Here is a 23,692-nt window from a genome sequence, read left to right on the forward strand (position 1 = left end):
TGAGACGTAGCAATTTCCTGTCAACATTCACACTAATATGTAGTAATGTATTAACGATTTAATTGATTGTTTGAACTTTATAGATTTTTAGTGTTATTTTTTTAAAAATTATCGAGTTCTAAAATACTAATTCATACATATTAATTAAATTTATCAAGACAAATAATATATTACCGAGTTTTAACAAAAGTTTAAAGTTGTGCAAATTTATGAGAGAAATTGATTAATTAATTTGAGGTGATGAAAGTTTAAGCTTAAAATTTATCTTATCTTTAATTGAAATGAGAAACTCACATGGTATAGTGGCAGATAAGTTTATGTCTGAAAATCCAAGTAGCAAGCAAGCAAGGCGGTGTGGATTGAAATAAAAATTTCCCCAAACAATCCAGAATATTTATGAAAAGAAAAGCCTGTTTCTTTTTAAAACAAAAAATAACACTACTTTATTAATTTTCAAATAAAACCAAAATTTTGAAATTCCAAAAAATATATATATCAAAATTTGGTTTTCCCCCCTAAAAAAGTTATACATCAATTAATGCATGAAACATCAAGTGGTAGTCTATGTCTCTGTGTGTCCTCTTTCAAGTACTATATACCTAGGTAACAATACCTTCCTTTAGTTAACCAATTCTGTTTTATAAATCTCAATGTATTGGGCTAATAATTAAGAGCTCAATAGGAGTCCTAGCTGAATTGTGCTCCATAGCAAATATAAATATGTATATCTAGCTATATATATATACAAAAATATAGTTATTTAATTCGATATGCATATACAAAGAAAGCGGTTGTATACAAAAATTCAATTGTATAATCTGTGTATGTATCTAGCTATATATATATACAAAAATATAGTTATTTAATTCGATATGCATATACAAAGAAAGCGGTTGTATACAAAAAATCAATTGTATAATCTGTATATGTATAAAACAAAACAAAAAAGAAAAAGACAAAAGAAAATTGTGCAGGAGAATATTTGTATTGTATAATTATAAGTGTATTGGACGAAGATATATGTATTTACATGTATGTATATAATTTTCTCTCATTTTATATAAACAAAAACACAATTTATACATTTCGTTTCTATTTGTAAAAGCGTTAAAGGCTAGGGTGGTAAGTGAGATATGGGAGAGGGGAGAGAGGGGAACAAATATATATATATACAATTTTCTTTCACTTTATACAAACACAAACACATTTTATACATTTGTGTTTGTATAAAAGCGAGAGAGGTGAGCGAGCTTCCACAAGGGAGATGGGCAAAAATAAAAACAGTTGCAATAGGATACAAGTAAATCGAAGTATATTTATACGATTTAATTTAAATTAATAATTTACTATTATATACCATTTTCCCTATAAAGGAATGCATAGTCTAGATTTAAGAAACGGGCCCAAGGCAACAATTTAACTAGACCTCCGCTTCCCCATGAAACCGAATATAATAAGTATTGGATAATGCTTCCTTTTAACATCAAGTATATATAATCCTTTAATACTCCCTCCGATTACTATTTACTTGTTAAATTTTTATTTGATACGTTTATTAAGAAAATAATGTCTGGTATAATGAATTTATCATTTTACTCATATTTTGATTAGGTCTTAGACATATTTACTCAACTAACTCAATTTTAATAAGTTGAGGATATATAATAGGGAAAAAAATTTCTTTTTTAATTTGTCAAAAAATGACAAGTAAAAAAGTAGAAAATATTTGTGAAGTAAATCAACAAAGGGGAGTAACATATAGTTTCATAGAAGAGAGTGCTTAATTGTTGTATCCAACTCTTTTTTCAACCTTTGGACTTACCTTTAGAGCTTCACGAGCCCTACACGTTCACTCTTTCATCTTTAACTAGTCTATATTTAATAACATGATTTATAATTTTATTACATCGCATTCTCACGACAGGGTGTTTGGTCTAGTGGTATGATTCTCGCTTCGGGTGCGAGAGGTCGTGAGTTCGATTCTCGCAACACCCCATTATTTATTCTCTTTTTTATCCAAAAAAATTTTCAGGCCAAAAATTAAAAAAGTTTGCACCAGCCGGGAATCGAACCCGGGTCTGTACCGTGGCAGGGTACTATTCTACCACTAGACCACTGGTGCTTTGTATTATTTGCTCTTGTTTTGTCTTTAATTAATTGTTTAGAATCTTTTGTTTATATTAATGGGCGTAATATGCATTTATGATGAGGAGTATTTTCATATATGCAATAATAGCTGCCTGCATTGTTGGATTACCAATTATTACACTTTCTGTTTGGAGGGTTGTTGTGTTGTATTGTAATTATATTGTATTGTTTGAATTTAAAAAAATAAAATTATTAGATAATAAAGGAAGAAAAAAAAAACAAATTTACCACACTTTTAGTGAATAAAAATAAGATTACCAGAAAATAAACAAAGAAAAAAACAACCATCTCACCAAATTGGTGTATACAATACAACAAAAATTCAAATAGAAATTAAAGTAAGCATAGTATTCAAATTAACAATACTATACAAAGTATTTAATGATCATATTTGATCGGCCAAGTGAGATGGCCTCGAGAGTCTTGTTTTGCTAAGGAATTACAGTGAACAATCTTGTAACTGTACAGAATTTCTAAAATCTACTGCAGTAGTTGTTATTTCGGAACTTAATGAATGCAGTAAATATTATTCTTTCTTTGCTTATTTTTCTGTTTTCTGTTTATATATCTCGATTGCAGGAATAACATTTGAGTGATTACAACTGAAATACAATACATTATGACGAATAATCATGTCAAAAATGAAGAATAAGTAAAGTAAAAGTGAAATATTGTGTTTGAAGGTTTCCACTATGTGTGGCTACAAGGAGGAAGTGGAGCTCCACACAAGCCATGATTTCCCAAAAATGCAGATTTTGGGATATTAGCTTTATGAGGAGGTATACTACCGCTTAGTCGATTTCCCGATACATCAAATTCTTGTAGGTCTTTCAAGTTCAGAACCTGAGCTGGTATTGCACCTTCCAATTTGTTATTTGAAAGTAGAATTGTTTTCAGTTCTTTGGCATTCCCAAGTTCTGTTGGAATCCCACCTGTTAGCCCATTCTCAGCTAGTTTAATTTCCTGCAAAGTTGTCAAATTTCCCAGTGATTTTGGTATGTGTCCTGTTAATGGATTGTGGGACAAACTTAGTGACAAAATAGAGTCCATGACAGGTTCAATTCCGATGTTTTCGTCTAATGGTCCATTGAACATGTTGTATGCAAGATCAATAGAATTGTAGTGGCCAAGGGGGTCTTGAAAATTCTTGGACAAAATTGCTCTCAAGTTGCCTGAAAATCTGTTTGAGTGAAGATCAAGATCCATCAGCAGTGTCAGGTTCTTGAATTCATCAGGGATCGATGAATGGAAGGCGTTATTTGACAAATTCAAGAGTGAAAGGTTGGTCATGTTACCAATCCAGGTAGGTAACTTCCCTGTCAAACCATTGTTTGATAAATCAAGTGTTGATAATGAGGATGAAGCCAACCAACTCGGAAGCTTCCCTCTAATCCCAGTCTTTGCCAAAATGAGACGAAACAGTCCTAGTTTGTTAAACCAGTTTGGTATTCTTGAAAGCCCCAAAGGATTAAATGACAGATCCAATGTCTGTAAACTCACCAACTTCACAAGCTGATGAGGGATTTCACCACTGAGCTTATTTTTCGACAAATCTAGTATCTGTAGATTCTTTAGATTACCAAAACTTGATGGGATTTTCCCTGTAAATAGATTATTGGAAAAGTAAATATCAGTGAGAGTTACAAGATGTCCAAGTGTTGCAGGCAGTTTTCCACTTAACTTGTTGTTCTCAAATATTAGCCTTTGGATCTTTGGAAGATTCCCAATAGAAGGTGGAATACTGCCACTCAGCTGGTTTTCGGATAAACGGCAGAACACCAATGAGCTGAGACCAGATATTGATGAAGGAATTTTTCCTCTCAATTGGTTTTGGTTCAGATACATTAGAGATACTTGAGAAAGGTTTCCAATAGAGTTTGGAATCTTTCCAGATAACTCATTCTCAGACAAATCAACATATGAAAGACTTTTTAATCTTCCTATACTCTCTGGAATGCTTCCAAACAACTTATTTCGACTCATATCAAGCTTGGACAATGATACTAAATTCCCAATTGAAGATGGTATTGGACCTGAAAGTTGATTTGTTGATAAACCAAGTTGTGAGAGTGAAAGGAAGCTTTCGAAAATACTCGAAGGGATAGTACCAGATAGAGTATTATCACTGAGATAAAGCTTCTTAAGTTGGACTAGATATTTAAATGTGACAGGTATAGATCCTGAGAGTTTGTTAGTATCAAGAAAGAGGTAACTCAAGCGCGATAACTTGCCAAATTCAGGTGGAATTGGGCCTGTTAAGTCCTTGAGATTACTAAGATCAAGCAATTCAAGAAAAGAAAGATTAGCAAGTGAAGGAGAAAGAGTTCCAGACATTGAAGTATCGATAATGAAATCGTCCCCTGAAGAAAGGCCAGGGCGAGAGACGTTGACAACCCTTCCATTGGAATTACAAGCAATGCCTTCCCAAGATTTGCAACAATCAGTTGAAAGTGTCCATGTTTTCAATAAGTTTGAAGGATCAGAAGTGACTTTTTGTTTAAAGTCTAACAAAGATGTTTTATCAACCAAATGACAACATTCTAATGGCCTTGGAACAAAAACAGAGAAGATTATGTAAAATAAGATGAACAAGAAGGGATTTCTCCTACCAAAAATTTCCATATTTGTTATTATATTTATTGGAAATGAAAATAGATGTATATGATTGAGATTAGGAATTTGGAGGTGTATTAAATACAGAGTAGCTTCAAACAGTTGCCTCATGCTGTTTGAGTAAATTACACACTTTAAAATATATTAGATAGGTCATGCACTAAATAAGAATATTTTGCTTCTATTGTTTAATTGAATTTCCCCCTCTTTAGTTGGCATGAAATGAATTTAAAACGGGATCATATAGCCGATCTGGACTTAATTTTGGTTGTTGTTGCAGTTATACTATCAAATTAATTTCACGTATAGTTATGAACTACTACGATAATAAAACATTAAAATGCGCGAGTGTGACCAAACATTATAGTATCACAATATATATAATTACAGTAGAGAATTTACTTTGAGATCTTCTTTTCTGCCTCATCCACCTTTTCTTTTCTATTCTTTTGCTGCATTTTGTCTAGTGGAATCTAAGTACGAGCAGTATACTCCAACTGGACGACTTTGTTAACTAGCCAATGGAAAAAGAATCAAGTTAAGACAAATTAAATATTTCTCTGTACAAAAGTCCAAATCACAAACATGGGCAACCTATTGCAAATCTTGAAAACCACAAACGTTAGTAACATACTTAACAAAATATACTACTAATATTTATTGTGTGCAACGATGGATATTATAAGATCTTATACTGTTGATGTATAACTCATCTATACATGTAATGTAGGGTAACATCATTGGATCTTATAAAACAAGTGGGAGATGACTCATTTTGCCCAAATTGGTTTATCAAGATGCTTGTAAGATGGTGTGGGGTATGAAAAATGGTGCAAATCATGACCTTTCAATTTAGTGGTATACGCAGAATTTTGTTTAAATGGTGTTAGCCTATTATCATAATTTATGCTTTATTTGGTTTTTAGATATGATGATTGAGGACGCAAAGGTTCTAAAATGGGCATTTGGACAAAATTGTGAAATTTGAAAAATAGTATACGGAAATTAGCAAGTTGACTTTAAACATTAATACAAATGAAATTGAGTGATTTGAAGTGAAAGTTTTGAAAACAAACTTTTGAAATTCTTCAAATTCTGAATTTTCTAGAAAATTATAACATGTTCAAACAAATTTTCAAAATAATACTCCTCGAAAAAGAAGAAAAAATATCTATAGTCAAACAGGCACAAGACTTTAGTTTGTGTCCTCATGTATTGATATTTACCATGCATTATTTTCAAAAAAAAATTTAGTAAAAGAAATTTTAGATATACTATACTCATCCACTACATAATTGATTGAATGTTATATAGCATATGATTTGCCAAGCATATGGTAAAAGAAAAATATGATTTTAATTAGGGCAACAGATAACATGGACCACCAGTTGCGGAAAAAAGGGCATCCATATTGATCATAATTGACTGTAGTGGAGTGGTTACCTTAGCTTGAAATTAGCAAAATTGACTGAAAAAAGGTGACTGGAAAATCACTCAATTCATTCAAGTAAGTGCAGTTGCAAGGGATGTGGTAATAAGTGTTGACGGTGCAATAATTTGTATTGTATTGTCTTGTGTAGTAAAATACTTGAATTTCAACATTTGGAGGCTTGACTATGTAATAGTAAGTGTTATTTGAAGAGTGGAAAATTCAAATTACTCCCATTACAAGAAAGCTAGCTAGTAGTATTAGGTTAGGTTCTACGTTTTCATATTAAAAGATATCCCATCGGTCCTGAAAACAAATTTTATTAATATCTCTCCTTCTAGCGGAATGAAAGGTCTCGAGTTCTAAATATGAAAAATGCTCAATAGGAAGTGCTTTCCTCCAAAATGGAGCCCTATCTAGCACGAATTTAAGTAGTCAGACTCTAATATAAATACTGAATATCAAATCAAAAAAAGAAGAAAAGAAGAAGGTTGTAGTCATTACTCCATCCATTCAAAATTGAGTCTTTTTGGACTAGCTTTTTTTTAATAGAAGAGTTGATCAAATATAGTGTATTATTTGTTCCCAAAACATGTGATGTGGGAGCACTATGTTGACTTTGTGGTTTTGCGGTATAATAGGAGGGGAATGGCATTGGATAAAGTAAAGATTAATCTCATAAAGGGAAGATAAAATGATGTAAATCTCATAAAGTGAATAGTACATAATTTTTTGGAATGATTAAAAATGATAAACTTTTTGAGAGAGAGAAATAGAGAATGTTTTTGCTAATCAATTGCAAGCCCATTAACCCATCATAGACATTGTTTTTGAGAAGATGTGAGACCTAAAGTTTTGTACGAGAATTATGATTAGTGTTGGACATTTTTAAACTATGAACGAACTTTATAGTATCTTATAAGTTGATAATTGGGCTTACACAAGCTAGCTACTATATAGACATACAATCATTTGGATTTTATTTAGTTTTGAAGGTATGCAGATCGATTAGATCCCATAATAACAAAAAAGACAGCCCACAGGAGACTTGAGATTTTAAGAAAATACACAATCTTAGATCACATGAAAGGACATATCATGTGTTGTTTATATTGCACTTTTTCTACTACACGTTACATGTCTCTCTACTTGTAAATACAGATTTTCTTAAATATATATAGTGCAAGTTACCAATGATAAGAATAAACAATATTGTAGTTGCATTTACAAATCATTTTGTTTGTAGACTATGGGTAAAGGCGAAAGAAAGCTACGTAATTTATGTACACAGGGTCAACTATGAACTAACCAACCAAAATTCATTAATAAGACCCATCACTTCTACCTTGTGAACTTTTTTTCCATATTAAAACTCTTCAAAGGTTCGCCTCATCATGAAATTTCAAATTGAAAGATACAATTCCTCCTCCATTGTTAAAAGGGGATTTGTAGGGCTCACTCACATTCTGAATAGATGATTCAGAGTTATACTGCTAATTCAAAATAAAATATATTTTTAATCTTTTATTTTTAAAAGATTATACGAAATTCAACGTGAACAAATAAAAGTGATAGCAGTCAGCAGTGGAACAGGTGATGCAGCTTCTGCTCCTTGCTGATGCAATCAGTGCACCACTTCCCTAAGTTCTACCCTTTCTTTCTGCTTCCAGTCTTACCATTAAAAGTATCGGTAAGATTTCAGTTTATGGTGAAAAGTTAAAACTAATGTCCAATAATTTGAAATATAATATTTTATTTGTTTTAATTTATTTATCATATATATTTTTTAATCCACTTAAAAAAGAAAAGTCTTACAAAGTCCAGGTATAGCTTGTAGATAGGAGTAATTAGTGGGGGAAAAGGAGCAATATCATTCTATGAGTCAGGAGAAACATGTGATGTCATTGAGCAAATCTAATCGTCGTCCGTTACGTATCCTTTCTCATACAAGCCAAAACCATCAAGCATCTCTCATCTCTAATTAAATATTAAATATTCCTAGCTTTCATTAAATAATAAAAATTGAAAACATATTGTAGTATAACTTACACATTGAAGATATTGTTTAATACTATATAGAAAGACATATCAATCAATATATAGTGCAGGCTTGAATTCAGAATCCGCTAATAGAATTCCCTCAACTGTCTCACAATTACTACTTCACCACATTAAGTCAGAAATCTTTACTTCTTTCTCACTCTTCACCACATTACAACACCATAGATCCATCTTAGATAATACTAAATTTAAAAACTTTTATACAATAGTCTTATCCGATAAAATTGAAACGATACATAATAACTTACTGGTACAATTTTAAATGAGAAGACATTATCACATTACTCAAGGAATGATGGGACCAAAAGCCTGACACTCCGATAATGATTTCTGTTCCCCACCTTCACATAAAAATAATCTCAATGGGCACCGGTACAAACAGTTGTCTCCTAATCTCACTCTGACTGAACCCGCTTTTAGATCCAACAACGGACCCGGTATGGGTCCGAATAAATAGTTTCCTCCTAAAAGTAGCCGCTCAAATTGTGATACCCCTTCACCCGGAAACACCATTTTCAATGCATATTGGGTCGGTATCATACCCGATAACTTGTTGTTCTCTAGTGAGAGTGATGATAATGTGGGCATCAAACCCAGGAACCCGGGTAATAACCCACGGATCTCATTGTTGCTTAAGTCTGCTGCAATAAGCTGACTGTTTTGAAACGAGATCCCGGGTTCCTGAACCGACCCGAATTGGTTGTATGATAGGGTGAGCTGTTCGAGGGATGGGTGGGTGAAGAGACTCGCTGGCACTGACCCACTCAGTTTGTTGTGACTCAGATCGATAACTTGTATGAAATTCAGTCCGATGAGGCTCGCCGGAATGTTACCCTCTATGCTGTTGTTTCTCATCGCGAGCTCGATGAGAGAAGCCGGGTAACTCGCCGGGAGTTCGCCGGAGATGGCATTATCACTAGCATCGATGAAATTTAAATTAATTAACTGATTCAACTCGGGAAACTCGCCAGTAATTTGATTGCCTTGAAATTCGAGCCGTTTCAAATTCTTGAGACCGTTGAAACTCTGGGGAATTTCTCCCTCAAGGAAATTATTGTCAAGGTAAAGCTCTTCAAGGTTTGAAAGTGAACCCAGTGAACTCGGAATTGATCCAGATAGCGAGTTGCCTGATAAGCCGACTCGTTGAACCCGCGTTAGATTCGAGAGTGAGTCAGGCAGTGAACCGGAGAAGGCATTATTAGAGATGTCTAAGTTTTGGAGATGAGGCAAATTCCAAGAGACAGAAGTGAGTGAACCGGAGTAATTCCACTGGTCTAAAGCAAGTTCAGTAACTCGGCTAACAGAGGAAACGACAAGGTCGCAACGGAGACCACAAGTGAATTTTTCACCCCCGAGATTATCACAAGGGTCTACAGAGAAATCCCATGAATTCAGGCATGAACCAGGTGACATGGAATTGGGGTCGACGCTATTTTTCAGCTGCTTCAAGACTTCAATGTCTTGCCAGTGAGTAGTTGAATGCGCATGCAAGAACAGAGCATAGAGAACTATAAAGAACACAGCACAACCCATTCTCTCTGTGGATATAATTTATTTATTTTTTTAATCGTAATGAGAATTGATGAAGAAGAAGAGCCTTCAATATTGGTTATTGCATCTATTCTGTGTGTCCAAAGAAGGGAACAAACAAAGAAAGGTGAAATGAGAGAGTGCGGAATTAACTATGAAGAAAAAAAAAAAACTAAAATTAATATATTAGAAAGGTAAGATATAATTTGGAACAATTTTAAATAAACAAGACATACAATTCGAGACAAAAAAGTAAGCAAAATTTGGCTATATTATATTTTGGTATGTGGGCTCACGGCTAAAATGACAGTGGAGTTTTACTACTCATCAAAATTTAGCTTATTGAAGGAAAGGGAAAATGATTCAGCTTTCTGTGACACTGCCAATAAATTTTATATAGGGTCCCAATTTATGGTTTCATTTCAGACTCCCATTTTCTTCATTTACAATATATTTTTTTACTAAAAATTCCAATATTCTTCCAGCTAATTGATGCTTTATTCTTTGATGTCGTAACTAACAAATAGGTATTCAGAATTAGTATTCAAAAAGGGCAAGTAGATGACATGATGAATAACTTAGTTCAACAGCAACTGTTTTTTGCACTGATTGAGAGGCAACCACTTTTAATTGAGTAGTAAGCACTTTACTTCGACCACTAAAAGAGAGCCACTTTCTCATACTCTCGAAAAAGTTAGGTACCAATAATTTGTCTTTGCGTTTCACTAAAGGTGGCATTTCAATTGGTTGACTGCTAGTTGTTTAAGGCTGTTATTCTAGTGAACAAAGTTTGAATTTTTTGCTCTTGCTTGGATAAATTTTGCTTCTTTTAAAACCAAAGTTACTTGACCAATCTAATGCTCGACACCATCAAAAATGTTAAAAAAGTCTTTCTTTTTCTTGTATTACTTGTATCAAGGACTACATGATTCAAATGTATTGTTATCTTGTACAATCCAACTTGGAGAAAACCTCACTCAAGAGATATCATTCAGCAAAGAAATGGAAAATCTAATTAACCTATGAGCTATTTTGTTGGAATATAAAATCGATAACATCATATACATGCTCAAGAGCATCCAAAATATCTTCATACATCACTCCTATCTCCCATGATGTAGCCACTCGTTTCTGCATCATATCGATAACATTCTTAACATTAGAGAAAATCTTGTGGCAAATAAAATCTTTACATTCTACCCTCCATTACTATTAGCATATTCAAGAAACTTCCTAACAACAATGTTAAAAGTAATATCTATAATGTGTCCAAAGGTGGTTAGAGAGGTAGAATAGTAACCTGTGGTTTAACCTACTTGCAGCCAGCTTATTTTGTCCAAATACACTAATTTTCCCTAGAGTTTGACCTAAAAAAAAAAGAAGTGCCGAAGGTTTTTTAAGGGTGGCCCACACCTTGGCAATGTTTAATCTTTGACTAAAACAACTTTTAAGTGGTAAGCTGAGTTTTGACTTAAATTATTGTAAACCGTTTCCATTTCACCCAAAACAGTTATTTTGATACCGCTGGTACTTCTAAATATACCACATTATACATTCAAATTGTTAAACTCATAAAAAAGCTTATAATTAGCACCAAGGTTCTCTGAACACTTCTCTGTTTTGTCGTTAAGAATATATCAAGGATCACTCACAACTGGAAAATGTGTCAAGAATATTTGGTTGGTTGCTATGGAAGAATATCGACGTGCTGTTCAAAAATTTTTACCCCATCCCCTATAAGCCCCATTGGTCTGACATGTCATCTTAGGGTGATCATTAGGGTCCGAACATCTTAACAGCTTAGTTGGAAGGCTGTTATCCCTTATTAAACTTAAATATCATGTTTGTTTTGATTGTTACTTTAATTTTTGTATTATTAGGTAATAACAAAAGTTAAGTATCATTCGTTAGGGTCTGAACATCTTAAAGCTTACTTGGAAGGCTGTTATCCCTTGTTAAACTTAAATACCATGTTTGTTTTGATTGTTACTTTAATTTTTGTATTATTAGGTAATAACAAAAGTTAAGTATCATTTAGTGTAACTACTAATTTAGTATAATCGTGTTGTTGCCGTAATTAATTTCTCATTTTTTTTACCTATTATTTAATAATGTTATTTTATCCTTTACTTTTTTTTTTATAGTAGCTCTACTCGTACCTAATTTTCTTATAGATTTATCATTCAAATTTTTGATTATTACATTATGTAACCATGAAAAATGATACAATCTTGCCAACGTCATATTCTTTAAAATAATACCGTACAACACAATTCAACAAAATACAATATGATACATTCTGTAGTATGTAACAACCATTCAAACAGAGTGTAAGTGCATTATTAAAATCCCATTATAAAGAATTGAAACAATAAAATAAGGTTACTCCCTACCAAATCACACAGAGAGACGTTAGGGTCCCAAACCAGCTGAATGCATTGTGTTTTTTATTTCATATAAAAAAAAAAGTGGGAACAATAAAATAAAAAGGCTGCCCTCTACCTAATCGCAGTCGCTAGCTCATTTCTCAACCAACTCGGAGAAAGATGCTTCACTATTCGCTATTACTACCGTCTTATTGACGACCATTTTATTCAAACATACGAGAAATTGATCGCTATGATATCCGTTGTTAGAAGTCAGTATGAGCTCCATGTAGGTAATTGATTCACTCGCATTGCCAAATTTCAAGGAGTTCTTTTGTTTAATACAAGGTTATCCCATCTGACCTTAACAAGATAGTAAAGAAGAAAGGCGTGCAATGTTCCAGTAGCACCCGTGGAAATTGTATAAAAAGAAAAACAAGAAAGGTTTGTAGGACTGGGGAACAATTTTATAGATATGGCGAATAATCTCTAATTCGTTACGGATTTATTTAGGATGCATCCACCTTCCAATTTCTATAGAATGAGGAGTAGATTCCTAACTCGCTTTGTCAAAAGAAGCAAAAGGGAATAACATACGAAAATCTGAACTTCTAAAACAATCGAAAGAAGCTTGGCAGATTATACTTTCAAATGATAGACACAATTAGCAGGACTCCAGGAATAGGTTTGTTATGATGAAGAATCAACGACAAGATCGAGACGGCCCATCAGAAAGTCAGAGCTCAAAAACATAACGGTGATTGATAAGATATTTACTGGTAGTGGTTCGTGAAAGGGAATGTAAAAACAGTACAGATATATAGATTAGTTGTTTTTGATAGCTGGGTACAGGCACCATGCACCTCAACTAATACATGGGATATTTGCTATCTTCCCATTTGTCCAAGTTTGGCAATGGAATTATTATATTTATGCTGGTGAAGGTTAGCAAATATCCTACCGTAATATTTGTCTCGGTGATAATTGACCCGAGACTTCATGACTCTCAACCCACTTCAATTAATATGAACAAGTAGTCTATTTCACCATTTAATTCCCAGAAGAAAACAAAATCCAGGGACTTCCTACGGACTTGAAGAAGGATGAGGCAAATAATTAGAGTTGATTAAAATAAATAATAACTCATCAATTTGCAATCATCCTTCTCCTTTCAGAAAGAAAAAAGAAAAGGAGGCAAAATGAATATATAATTAAACCTCTGAAATACGAGAGTAAAAGACTTGAGATGTTATAAAAAAATTTTATCAAACTCTAGTCTCAGCATTTACATTTGAGTAGTTTAATCTGGAAGAAAATATGTGTAAATGAAATGGGCATCATTAGACAGCTATATATCAAATTCTTCTGTAAAACTTTGACTATTCCATTTGGACATTTAATCTTTCTTTAGGCATCTATGTGATCATAATTCCTCTCCTCCTTTCTCCTAAATTAATTACAGAAGAGAATAACTGAAAGTCCCAGTGAAACTACACGCATAGAGATGAAGAAAAGAAACAAGGTAGTAAGGGGATCTGGGCAGGTTAGATATTTACAACCTAGACATCCATTAATGAACAGAGGAAACTGATCCTCAACAAAAGATATTGATTCAACATAAGGTTAATTTACAGAACAGAACAAGACCAACAAAGATACCTTGAAGGTGTACATCATGGTTTCCTTTCAGGTGACCGTTCAAATTTGCTAACTGTTCCTTTATTCTGGGTAATGCTTTCTATGTACTGCTTGACATACTTGGGGTTCATCTCAAACAAAAAACTCATTTCCCTTATCTGTAAAAAAGTTCAGTATGTTTCATAAGTTAATAAAACTGTAAGACCACTCCTGCCAATAAAAATGCCACAATATAAAATAGTTGAAGATGTGACAGGCCATCTTAGAAATTAGCTTAGATGGAATTTCATTTTCATTTCATTGTTGTGACTAAACAATGCACTCACCAATTATACTATTGACTCCCCATAAGAGGGGGGGTGGGGGTGGGTGATTCCACGAAGCAATCAGGGGATGAGAAAAGAGTCATAGCACTAAAAGAAGAAATTGAAACAAAAGGAAAAATCGTGGAATGACAGGAAATCTACAAAAACACATTTTTGTTTATTGCTTGGAGAACATTTGCAACCAGGTACAGTAACCTTTTTAGCAGACTCCAATTGGTTAATGATCGAGGTGGTGGTGGTGTTATTTTGTTGTTAGATGGCCTTTCTTGGTCACATGCACAGATAAAGGAAGAGCAAATTATCTACCAGGATATAAGGTCTATCTAGATAAGCTTCAAATAGACATGTTTGCCCCTAGTAAATCCAAAACGACTTCACATCCATTCTCTAAGTTTTCAACATCAATCCTCATTTCTCTATAGCTCTCATTCTACCCCACTAGTGACACGTTCAATGCCCTAAACCATCAACATCCCTGGGTCATATCTTTCCTGCTTCCTAGAATCCATAAACCCAGATCCAGTCTTCCTGTATTTGTTGTTTCACTTCCACTCCCTCCCTAATTCATTGTGCACTCTCTCTCGTATCTCCTTCCCCAATCTATCCTTGTGTTTTAAGCTAAGTTGCTCAAACTCTTCACTTTTGGTGTTGCACCCGTGTCGAAACGACATGTGTGTGGATATGGGATCCATACCTTGTTTGGTCAACTAATTTTGGGTACTTAACATGAGAATGTACCAAAGATTTATTATTCATGTGAGATTAGTATACTTATAAAACATCAAAAGCTTGTTGGCATGTGCATTCTCATTGAACAACAAAGGGAATTGAATTTAAAGTGATATGTCATTCACCTTTTCTATCTTAAAAATATAATTTCACATTAGATAAAACAGAATCTAATTATCTACTTAATATTTAGGAGTTTGAAATCAATTTAAAATTTTCTTATTATCTTCCATTGTCTTAATAGGTAAGAAGTACTCATACTTAAGACTTCAAATTGATTTACATTTTACCTTATATAAATCATTTCCTTAACTTAAAACCGTGTAACATTACTGTAATATTTTTCATATAAATTTTTTTAAATACGAGGAGATTAATTGGGGTTATTTGCTTCAATATTATAACCTTTTTTTAAAACTAGTAATGGTAACTTCAATGTTATAACTTAACTCCCACCTCCCACCAGCAACAGGTACAAGATAATTCTATCCACAAAAGGCTAGGGTAGATGGGAAGAAACCACCTAGTGTTTATTGTCTCTGTTGGGATTTTAACCTGAAAAGCGATGTGTAATATTTGCTTACATAACATCTCAGACAATTAAATAAATAAGAAACCAGACTCATAGGAAGGAAGTACTATTTACCACAAAGCAGAACTTCCAAGACCTAAATGTAGGTGACCTGCAAGAACATTTGTCCCTTAAAGGTAAGGAGAGTGACGTACCTCTATCACACAACTACTGCTAAGGGTCAGATACTGCCCAGTATCAACAGATTTGCCATTCACTGCTATTGAGCACCTCCCTAGATTCTTCAGACAGAAGGATCCATCCGATTCCATCTTGATGCTTGCCTAAGTAAGAAAACATGGAGAAATGTCCAAAAAAGGCCTTCCATTTAATACAAAACTATAAGGATGGCATAACATGTAACTATATTTTCCATGAAATTTATAAGCCGACATAGAAGGCAATCTTTTGTGTGTTTTTGGCGGCATCACCTCTATGCTCGTACATTATTACATAAAGCATGAAAAAGCGCCAACAAAATCTTCCTTCACTAGAGCTTTAACATCAAGGAGTAACGTCAAAAGGCACTTAAAACAAAAACACAACACAATGCCTCGTATTGTTTGACATGTATCCTTTTCATAGAGTACATAAAGTCATAAACACAGACATCCAAGGAGTAGACTAACATCATTCTTAACAAAGTCATAGATAGAAGATGATTACTAAATAATTCTACCTGACGCCGAGATATTTTGTTAGCACGACCTTCTTTTCGTAAATCAATGTCAACCTCAACATCATCTGTGGATCTTCCAAGTATGACCTACAAAGGCAAGTTGCCTTGGTTAACAATACACAGGCAAAATGGGAAAGAATTGCAATGATCAGGGCCTGATTTTCCCCACTAAAAGCTGCAAAACCATAAGGTGTTCAAAATCAATATGAAAAGGAGAAGAGGTCATACCAATAAACACGCAAGACGAATAGGGATATACTAAGAAACAAAGTTGCTCAGACTCGGGTACGGGTGCCCGATACATATGCTGAACTAAAGATCGGATCCTTCATGAACAAGATTTTAGGATAAGGTGGGCAGGTATCTAGGTATGGATACGGGTGCAGCGTTCGGCTAAAAATAATTTTAAAATATAAAAATATGTCTAAATTATGGTGGACTACTTGAAAGTACATGAATACACAAATTTCTGAAAGCATGTCCAAATCTATAATTATTATTAACTACAAATGCATCTCTTTACTGTTTTTTGCGTGTAATATGGTTATACAAATGATATATAGTTCAGGATAGACTTCTTCAGTGCATAGCACGTTTGGCCATGATGTAACCAGTAAAGTATCTTTAAAGCACCTTCTTCTTTTTTTAATCTTTAAAGCACCTTCTTGTAGCTGATGTTTTAACACAAATCTTTTAACATTTAAAACAACATTTGCTCAAATTATGACTTCTCTCTAGCCTTTCTCTCAAATTTCTCTATCGATTTTGGTTTAGTACCCAAAATCGTTTGACCATATCCCATATGGATCCCACGCCCACATCATGTCGACGTGGGTGTTATCGATGCAGGTGTGGCACCAAAAGTGAACAGTCCGCAGCAACTTGGCTAAGGAAAAAGGTCAAATCAATTAGCTGGAAATCCTTGTAAAGGTTTTCGGTAAGGAAACCAATGAAAACTAGTGAGACAAATCCAAAACAAAAGTCTTCTTTCCAGATACTAAACTAAGACTAATAACATAATAAACATGGCCTTAGCCAAGAGGCTGCTTTCCAAGCAAGAATCAGGCTATAACTGCACAGTCCGTGTCAATGATACAAATGCTTGATGATAGCCAAGTCACTCTGAGGAAGTACACAACGGAGAAAGGAAATAACATTTTTTTCTCAAGGGACTCTTACAAGCATTGTTAATGGTTTATTAATATATTAATATTTACCCTTAACGTCATAACCCGAGTTCCCAATGAGTTAAGAATATTTTAGTTTAGCAACCTTATATTTCGTAATAATCTTTTTATCGAAATCCAGTCAGCGGCTTTCCCTCTCTACAAAGTAGGGGTAAGGTCTGTTTACACCTTCCCACTGGGTTGTTGTTGCAGTCAGCAGCTCTACAGCAAGGTGTCCCAATAATCTCAGTGGTCAAGTTACACAAGCTTAGTTTCTTCACAAGAAGAAGAAATTTATCGATATAAATTATTTGTATCTATTACTTTAATGGAGGAAAACTATAATCTTTCAATGGAGCTTATGTAGCTTCTTTGGTGCATATACGACCTAGGGACTTTTTCCTTCTCGTTGTATTATTAGGAGCAAGAAGATATCCCCAAAAGGGAGCAATTGAACAGCCACATGAAAATGTTGGATATCAACTATACTCTTAAAACTAAAACCTCAAAAGGAACAGTTACGTGGAAAATAGAAATAACAGATGTGGAAGAGAATTTCCCCAGCAGAAACAAGACAAGTAGATAGATAGAGAGTGTGTGTGATTGTTGGTGAGGGATTGGGTTAAGGGGGCAGCTGTAAAGGAGAATGCAGAAAGCATTAATATAATCAATCAACTAAATAACAAGATGCAGAAGGTCACAATCTGGGATATTTACCTCGGTCTTTCGGATGTAATGCTTCAGATGACGACCATATAGGATGGCAAAGGCCCCTCGAGCAGTCATGTCTCTTTGCATACCAGAACGAAAACACTGTTCCAACCTTATGGTTGTCCTTCTAAAGTCTTCAGACTGATACTTGGACTCTGAATATTACATACCCAGCAGTTCAAGATTATATAAATCTACACCGCTTAGCATAATAATAAGCATTTTCTGTTTCACTTTAACATAAAAATATTGGCTTCACAATATAACGCACCCATTGGCTACTTTGGTAATCGACTTTTTCTTGCTATGTGAATTACAGCATTAAATAATTACACACCTTTAAATGAATGGATGACCAATATGGATGTAATCTTTGTATAAAATTGGCACATCAATCATAAGAAGAACAAACATATGTAAGAGTGATAGCACGAGAAGGAACATCAAGTTTTACACATCTGGTACTGCACATGATTTATCCCCAGTAAAAGCTATAAATGAACAAACTTCATTCAATTTCAAAGAACTTACCTTGCTTAGTTGCATATAAGTCTTGATCATGTGGATCTAAGTCCATCTCTAGTATCTGAAAAGCGAAATTGCAAAATCAAAGAATGTTATATCGAATTTGGTAACTCTGCAGATAAGATTAGCTTAAAGAAGGAAGCGTCAAGAATTACCATAGCTTCAACATCAGAAAAACACGGTACATCATCATCACTCTGAGGATCTTCCACTTCTGATGTTGAAGGGTTTATTTTTGGCTCTGTAACAGCTACCCTGACAGAACTTGATTCACCAAATTCTGGTGCCTCGATGAAAGTAGCTGGAGTGTCCCCCACCTGCCGCCAACAAATAAGCAGCTCTGAAGGTTCCATATGAAGAAGGTAAGCAATTTATGGAAGAAAGTATAGATAATAATTCATGTTTTGATACCCCTTGAACTCTAGCAGTATCCTCCTCTAGCACATCATTTTTAGATACTACTGGATTTACAGGCAATGATTTGCTTTGACCTGCGACTCCCACACCCTTGTTAGCAGCACCAGGAAGGACAGGTAAAGCAGTAGTACCAGACACCTTTAAATGGGCAGTACTACCAATGGCTGGCTGCACTGGTCGTGCTTCTCCAAATACGTTTGGTACAACCTTATTAGTCCATGCAAAAGACTTGCCAGAATCTTTTCCACGAGTGAAGGAGCTGACTCTTTGTTCACTTCTACTACCAGGCGATGACAGGTTTATGGAACTTTGACCAACTGATAGGGTGGCAGTAGAAGCAAATGATGTGGAAGGGTGGATAAGCAAGAAGATATCATCGTTACAAGGAATCTCTGTGTCCTCGGTGTTAAGTATACAAAGCTTACTCCCATCAATAGGCTGTTTTATATCAGGACTTAATGCTGATGTGGATGGCACATCAACTTCACAATCAGCCCTGACATAATGACCATATAGAGAAGAATTTTCCATTTCTGATCCTAAAGGATTGAAATCATCAGGATCTGTAATGTTTGTGTTTGATTCTTTGATTACTTCAGATTCATGGTCATCTGAACCGCCTTCTGGAATAACACAAGGAGAATCTGGGAGGAACTTAAGATTCTCTTTACACAAGTTGTCCGCTGAATCCTTGCCATCCACCTCCAAAAGGACGTCATCCTCATTTGAAAGATTTAAGAGAGAATCTGGGAGATCCGTGAACTCACCATCTGATGTAGCTGATGAATCAATAAAATCAGTGCTGCCAGTCCTGGCTCCCAACATAGTTCCTGAAATGACAACAACATACACACATGAACACTATCATTAGTATTGCCATCATCAGGATGTGCCCTTGTTAATGGCTTACTGCATATCTCCAAGACTCAATACTGCTACATTTTCCACTGTGTTCCAAAGGAGGAGAATAGACTAAACAGATGGAAATTCCAGTGTATGAAATAAATAGTTCTCACCTGATTTTGGGGAGCGAGAATGCTGTCTACTGTCAAATCCACAAGGACCACTACAGATATTTTGATGGTTATCACTCCTTGAACGGAAGGTGGACAACTGTTTTCCTTCAGGACTACTGAAGATCTTTCTGTCAGGAGATAACTGTGATAAGCGAGGCTTCTTAACAGCCGAGCACTTTTCAAAGTCAATGGAATTATCTTTAAGAACATCCGTAATTTCTCTATCTTCCATATCAGGCTGAAAAGAATTCCTCTCCTCTCTTAATGAAGTAGAGAGCCCCTCCAGAAACCTACTTTCTCTTACAATTGCATCTGGACCATTATCGTCTACTGAGATTGAACACCTACTATTGTAGGCTATATGAGAATTAGCGATGGCAGGAGAGACAGGCATGTCTCCAAGTGCTTCTGGGAAAACATGGCGCAAGATATCAAGATCTGATTCTTGAAGCCCAAGATCATCCGAGATACAACCCCCAAGCATACAATTTTCATCACGAGCCTGAGCTTCATTTCTTACATCCTGCCTAAAATTAGTTCCGTGTCCATTGCAATCATGTAGATTTGGCTCATCCAGAAAGCCTAGATCTGTGGAATTGAAAAATTCACTTCTAAATTTCTTCCGCAAAGTATAGTATCGTCTACGAATACTGTCTGCTTTCCTCTTTCCAGCAACATCTTTGCTTGCTTTAAGATTTTCAGATCTGTTAAACTTTGACAATGGATTGATCCCTGAATGCTCAAGCTCAACCATGCGAGCAGAAGCTGGAACTGCGACATCTGAATCATATAACAGCGAATGCCAACGATACTGCAGCTCTTGCAACGTGAATTTGCGAGAAAATCGTACTGCTCCTTTAGCAAGTGCTTCTAAGGATGCACCAGCCTGCAGCATACAAGGAAAACTGAGGAAGTTTCTTTAAAAATCAACAACAAGAGTTATGACTCAATCCAAAGCAAGTTGGGTTGACTTATATGAATCCTCACTGACCATGTTACTTTATATAAACTCATCTCTGATAAATATTATACAAAATAATAATAAGATAAAAAGTAACAGAAGTTTGTTATATTTTTTACTGATATATAAATCTTTGGAACACGGAACAACTTCTAGAAAGGCATAGGGTGTAAAATAAAGTGCTAACATGACTAGAACATATTCTCAACTAATACGTGTCGTTTATATAGATTTTTCCCTTCCATTGTGCTGCATGAATTCCAAGAGATTATAAGTCCTTTGAGACAACTTCCTGCCTAGTGACTTAAATCTATCTCATCCCTTTTTAACACGTTCAAGTATCATGGTTTCATACCTAATGGACCAGTGCATCTTGAAGTCGAAGCAAGGCATGAACAAACCATCTCAAGTGACCTCTCATTTTATACTCAAATTGTGCTACTATTTTCCCGCGAATGTGGTCATTTCTAATATTGCTAGGCTTGTATAATCAAACATCCATCTTCGCATCTCTGCGCGAAATTTTGAGACGTGTGGAACTTCAACAGTTCACCATTCCTCCCATATAAAATTGTTGCTTATGACTGTTCTAAACTCAATTGTGGTAGGCATCTGCTATGACATGACACCCATGTTGAACCATCATATTTTAATTCTGTGTAACATATTCATCATCATTTCATTCTCTGAGAACAACTACCTAAACACTGAATTGTTTGTATTTGGGTACCTCAATCCTGTCTAATCTCACCTCGATTTCGCTCTTCCTATGTTGACTAAGTTAGCCGCGCATTTATTCAGTCTTGTTGATAAGACTAAGCTATGAAGCAACTTAGAGTGCTAACTAAAGAAAAATAGATGTTGAGTAATGATATTCAAGACAACAGTAAGACGATGAAAAGATAAGAGACAGACATTACTTCAAAGAAAATAATTGAAGTATTTCTATCAACTAGCCAACCAGCAGACAGCCATTTTTATTTATTTTTTTGATATGTGAGCCAAGGTCAATAAAGAAAGAAATTAATTGTGCCTAGATGGAAATTAAGAAGAATATAGAAAGAAGATCCGATTCACAGAGACAAACTAAAAAATTTCCAAAGATAGCCTTCAGTGTACAAATTGAAAAACTGCTAGTTCCGAGTAAAACAGTGAAGAGTACAACAAGGCTCAAAGCCAATCATCAAATTGAAGAACTGGAGTACCTATAGGAATCAATGTTTAGCTATTAACACCGATGATGCATAAATGTCTTTCGGAACATTTTTCAAACAATAATGACGTACAGGTATCTACAATCACATGATCCATAAATATACAAAAGAACTAGATCATTTTATTCTACACACATCTCACACTCCCAGTCTGCTTTGCAGCTAAAACATCGAATCACGTGATAAGCAACTGCTAGAGCAAAAAACACCTAAAATTCATGGAAGCACTTGCATTGATTTGTTAAAACCCAGTTTTCTCCTCTTTAACCACAATTTCAGCAAAAAGATTTAAGAGCATGAGTTTTTGTCAGTCTGTGTACCTCGCATTTCCGGCAAATTATCTACCTTAAACTATCTAAAAAAAGCCTTAACATCCCTATATCATCCTATCAACTTAATTTTCCAATGTTAAAATAGATTGAGGTGTTTTAAACATTGAAAATTTGAAGAAACATTAACACAAACGTGCCAAATGGAGATACAACATCCTAAAAAACAGAACGATCAGAAATTTATGCGAAAAAAATATCATCGAGTTGAGAAAAACCTCAATGGCGTTCTTTAGAAGGAGGTCGTCCTCAGGAATCCATGAAACAGGAAGTGGAGCAGAAGTTGCCATCTCCGACTTGTAAACCCTAAAATTCAGTTTGATTCCATATCCAGGAAGCTATATCATTCTGAATTCTGATTCGAGAGAGCAAGAAAACTGATTTCTGGAAGTGGATTGGGGAATATTAAACTCACGGTGATGGTTCGGAATCGCTACTTTGGGTGACAAAGTGACATTTTGCGGATTGGGAAATGCTTTTATAGCTTCTAATTTTTTTTTTTGCTGTGAAGCGTTGTCACGGCGTGGGTAACATGCTTCACGGAATACTGATTTTTTCCTTTCTCCGTTACCGTAATACTTTAACGTCCCCCTTTTTCTTTTTTTTTTCTTTTTTTCGCTAGATTTTCAATTTTTGGAACTTGTACTGGTCTTTAAAAAAATTCTTCAAATATTCAGTCAAAATAAATTTAATTAGATCTTCAATTATATTCAAGTTTTTAAAAGTTGGCTCATACCTGTTCTGAAGTTTTGGGATTTTCTTTCCTAAGACTATAAACTTTTTCCATAAATATACATATCTAAAACAATTTCAAGTACTCAAATTATTAAGTTTCAAATCTTTTCTTCATTCTAATTAATTTAGAGATTATAACAAGATCTAAAAAAAATATTAATATCCTTAAAATAAAAATGATAATAATAATAATAACAAAACGAACTTGGTATTACCATTTCAATTATGAAATATTTCCATTAGGCCTCATTGAGAGAACATAAGTATTGTAATATTCAGATTTCATTTAATTTTTCAGCTGAATGAAAATTAATTTAGTAGTGTTAAATTATTTCCAAACTCTGTTTTATGTTTTTCAAAGTTTTAAATGAAAATTATACCTCATAAATGTTGTAAAACAACTTTCAAACACAACTATTTTCTAAAATTAATTCTTTCTCAAATAAAGTTTTAAAGAACACAATTTCCTGATTACATATTGACTTCCTAACAAGGACAGTGAAGAAATTCTCAACTAAATATATTTAA

General features: G+C 34.4%; 3 protein-coding genes and 2 non-coding genes across 7 annotated transcripts; 1 reads left to right on the forward strand and 4 right to left on the reverse strand.

The window, feature by feature from the left end:
* The first annotated feature begins 1,923 nt into the window (after nucleotides 1-1,923).
* On the forward strand, nucleotides 1,924-1,995 carry TRNAP-CGG. Its single transcript has one exon. It is a non-coding gene; the product is annotated as a tRNA-Pro (tRNA).
* A 56-nt stretch (nucleotides 1,996-2,051) lies between these two features.
* On the reverse strand, nucleotides 2,052-2,122 carry TRNAG-GCC. Its single transcript has one exon. It is a non-coding gene; the product is annotated as a tRNA-Gly (tRNA).
* Nucleotides 2,123-2,475: 353 nt separating this feature from the next.
* LOC107009534 (probable leucine-rich repeat receptor-like protein kinase At1g35710) lies at nucleotides 2,476-4,770 on the reverse strand. Its single transcript, XM_015208877.2, has one exon. It carries the CDS (start codon nucleotides 4,768-4,770, stop codon nucleotides 2,839-2,841), a length of 1,932 nt encoding a protein of 643 aa, XP_015064363.2. The 3' UTR covers nucleotides 2,476-2,838.
* Nucleotides 4,771-8,235: 3,465 nt separating this feature from the next.
* Nucleotides 8,236-10,221, reverse strand: LOC107008823 (probable LRR receptor-like serine/threonine-protein kinase At4g36180). Its single transcript, XM_015208015.2, has one exon. It carries the CDS (start codon nucleotides 9,782-9,784, stop codon nucleotides 8,537-8,539), a length of 1,248 nt encoding a protein of 415 aa, XP_015063501.1. The 5' UTR covers nucleotides 9,785-10,221; the 3' UTR covers nucleotides 8,236-8,536.
* Nucleotides 10,222-10,658: 437 nt separating this feature from the next.
* LOC107011727 lies at nucleotides 10,659-22,907 on the reverse strand. 3 transcript variants are annotated; one of them, XM_015211333.2, is made up of 10 exons: nucleotides 22,648-22,906; nucleotides 19,926-20,811; nucleotides 18,904-19,739; nucleotides 18,648-18,809; nucleotides 18,499-18,553; nucleotides 17,974-18,122; nucleotides 16,091-16,177; nucleotides 15,567-15,695; nucleotides 13,807-13,943; nucleotides 10,659-10,912 (listed from the first exon to the last, which is right to left on the reverse strand). In XM_015211333.2, the coding sequence occupies exons 1-9, from the start codon at nucleotides 22,717-22,719 to the stop codon at nucleotides 13,821-13,823; spliced, it is 2,499 nt and encodes an 832-aa protein (XP_015066819.1). In that variant the 5' UTR covers nucleotides 22,720-22,906; the 3' UTR covers nucleotides 10,659-10,912; nucleotides 13,807-13,820. The 3 variants fall into 3 exon arrangements, with proteins under 3 accessions (XP_015066819.1, XP_015066820.1, XP_015066818.1); XM_015211334.2 differs by lacking the exon at nucleotides 10,659-10,912 and adding an exon at nucleotides 13,464-13,594 and having other exon boundaries at nucleotides 22,648-22,907; XM_015211332.2 differs by lacking the exon at nucleotides 10,659-10,912 and having other exon boundaries at nucleotides 13,488-13,943.
* Between the last annotated feature and the right edge of the window lie 785 nt (nucleotides 22,908-23,692).

Source organism: Solanum pennellii, chromosome 2, assembly GCF_001406875.1.
Source record: "Solanum pennellii chromosome 2, SPENNV200".
NCBI classification, from domain to species: Eukaryota; Viridiplantae; Streptophyta; class Magnoliopsida; order Solanales; family Solanaceae; genus Solanum; species Solanum pennellii.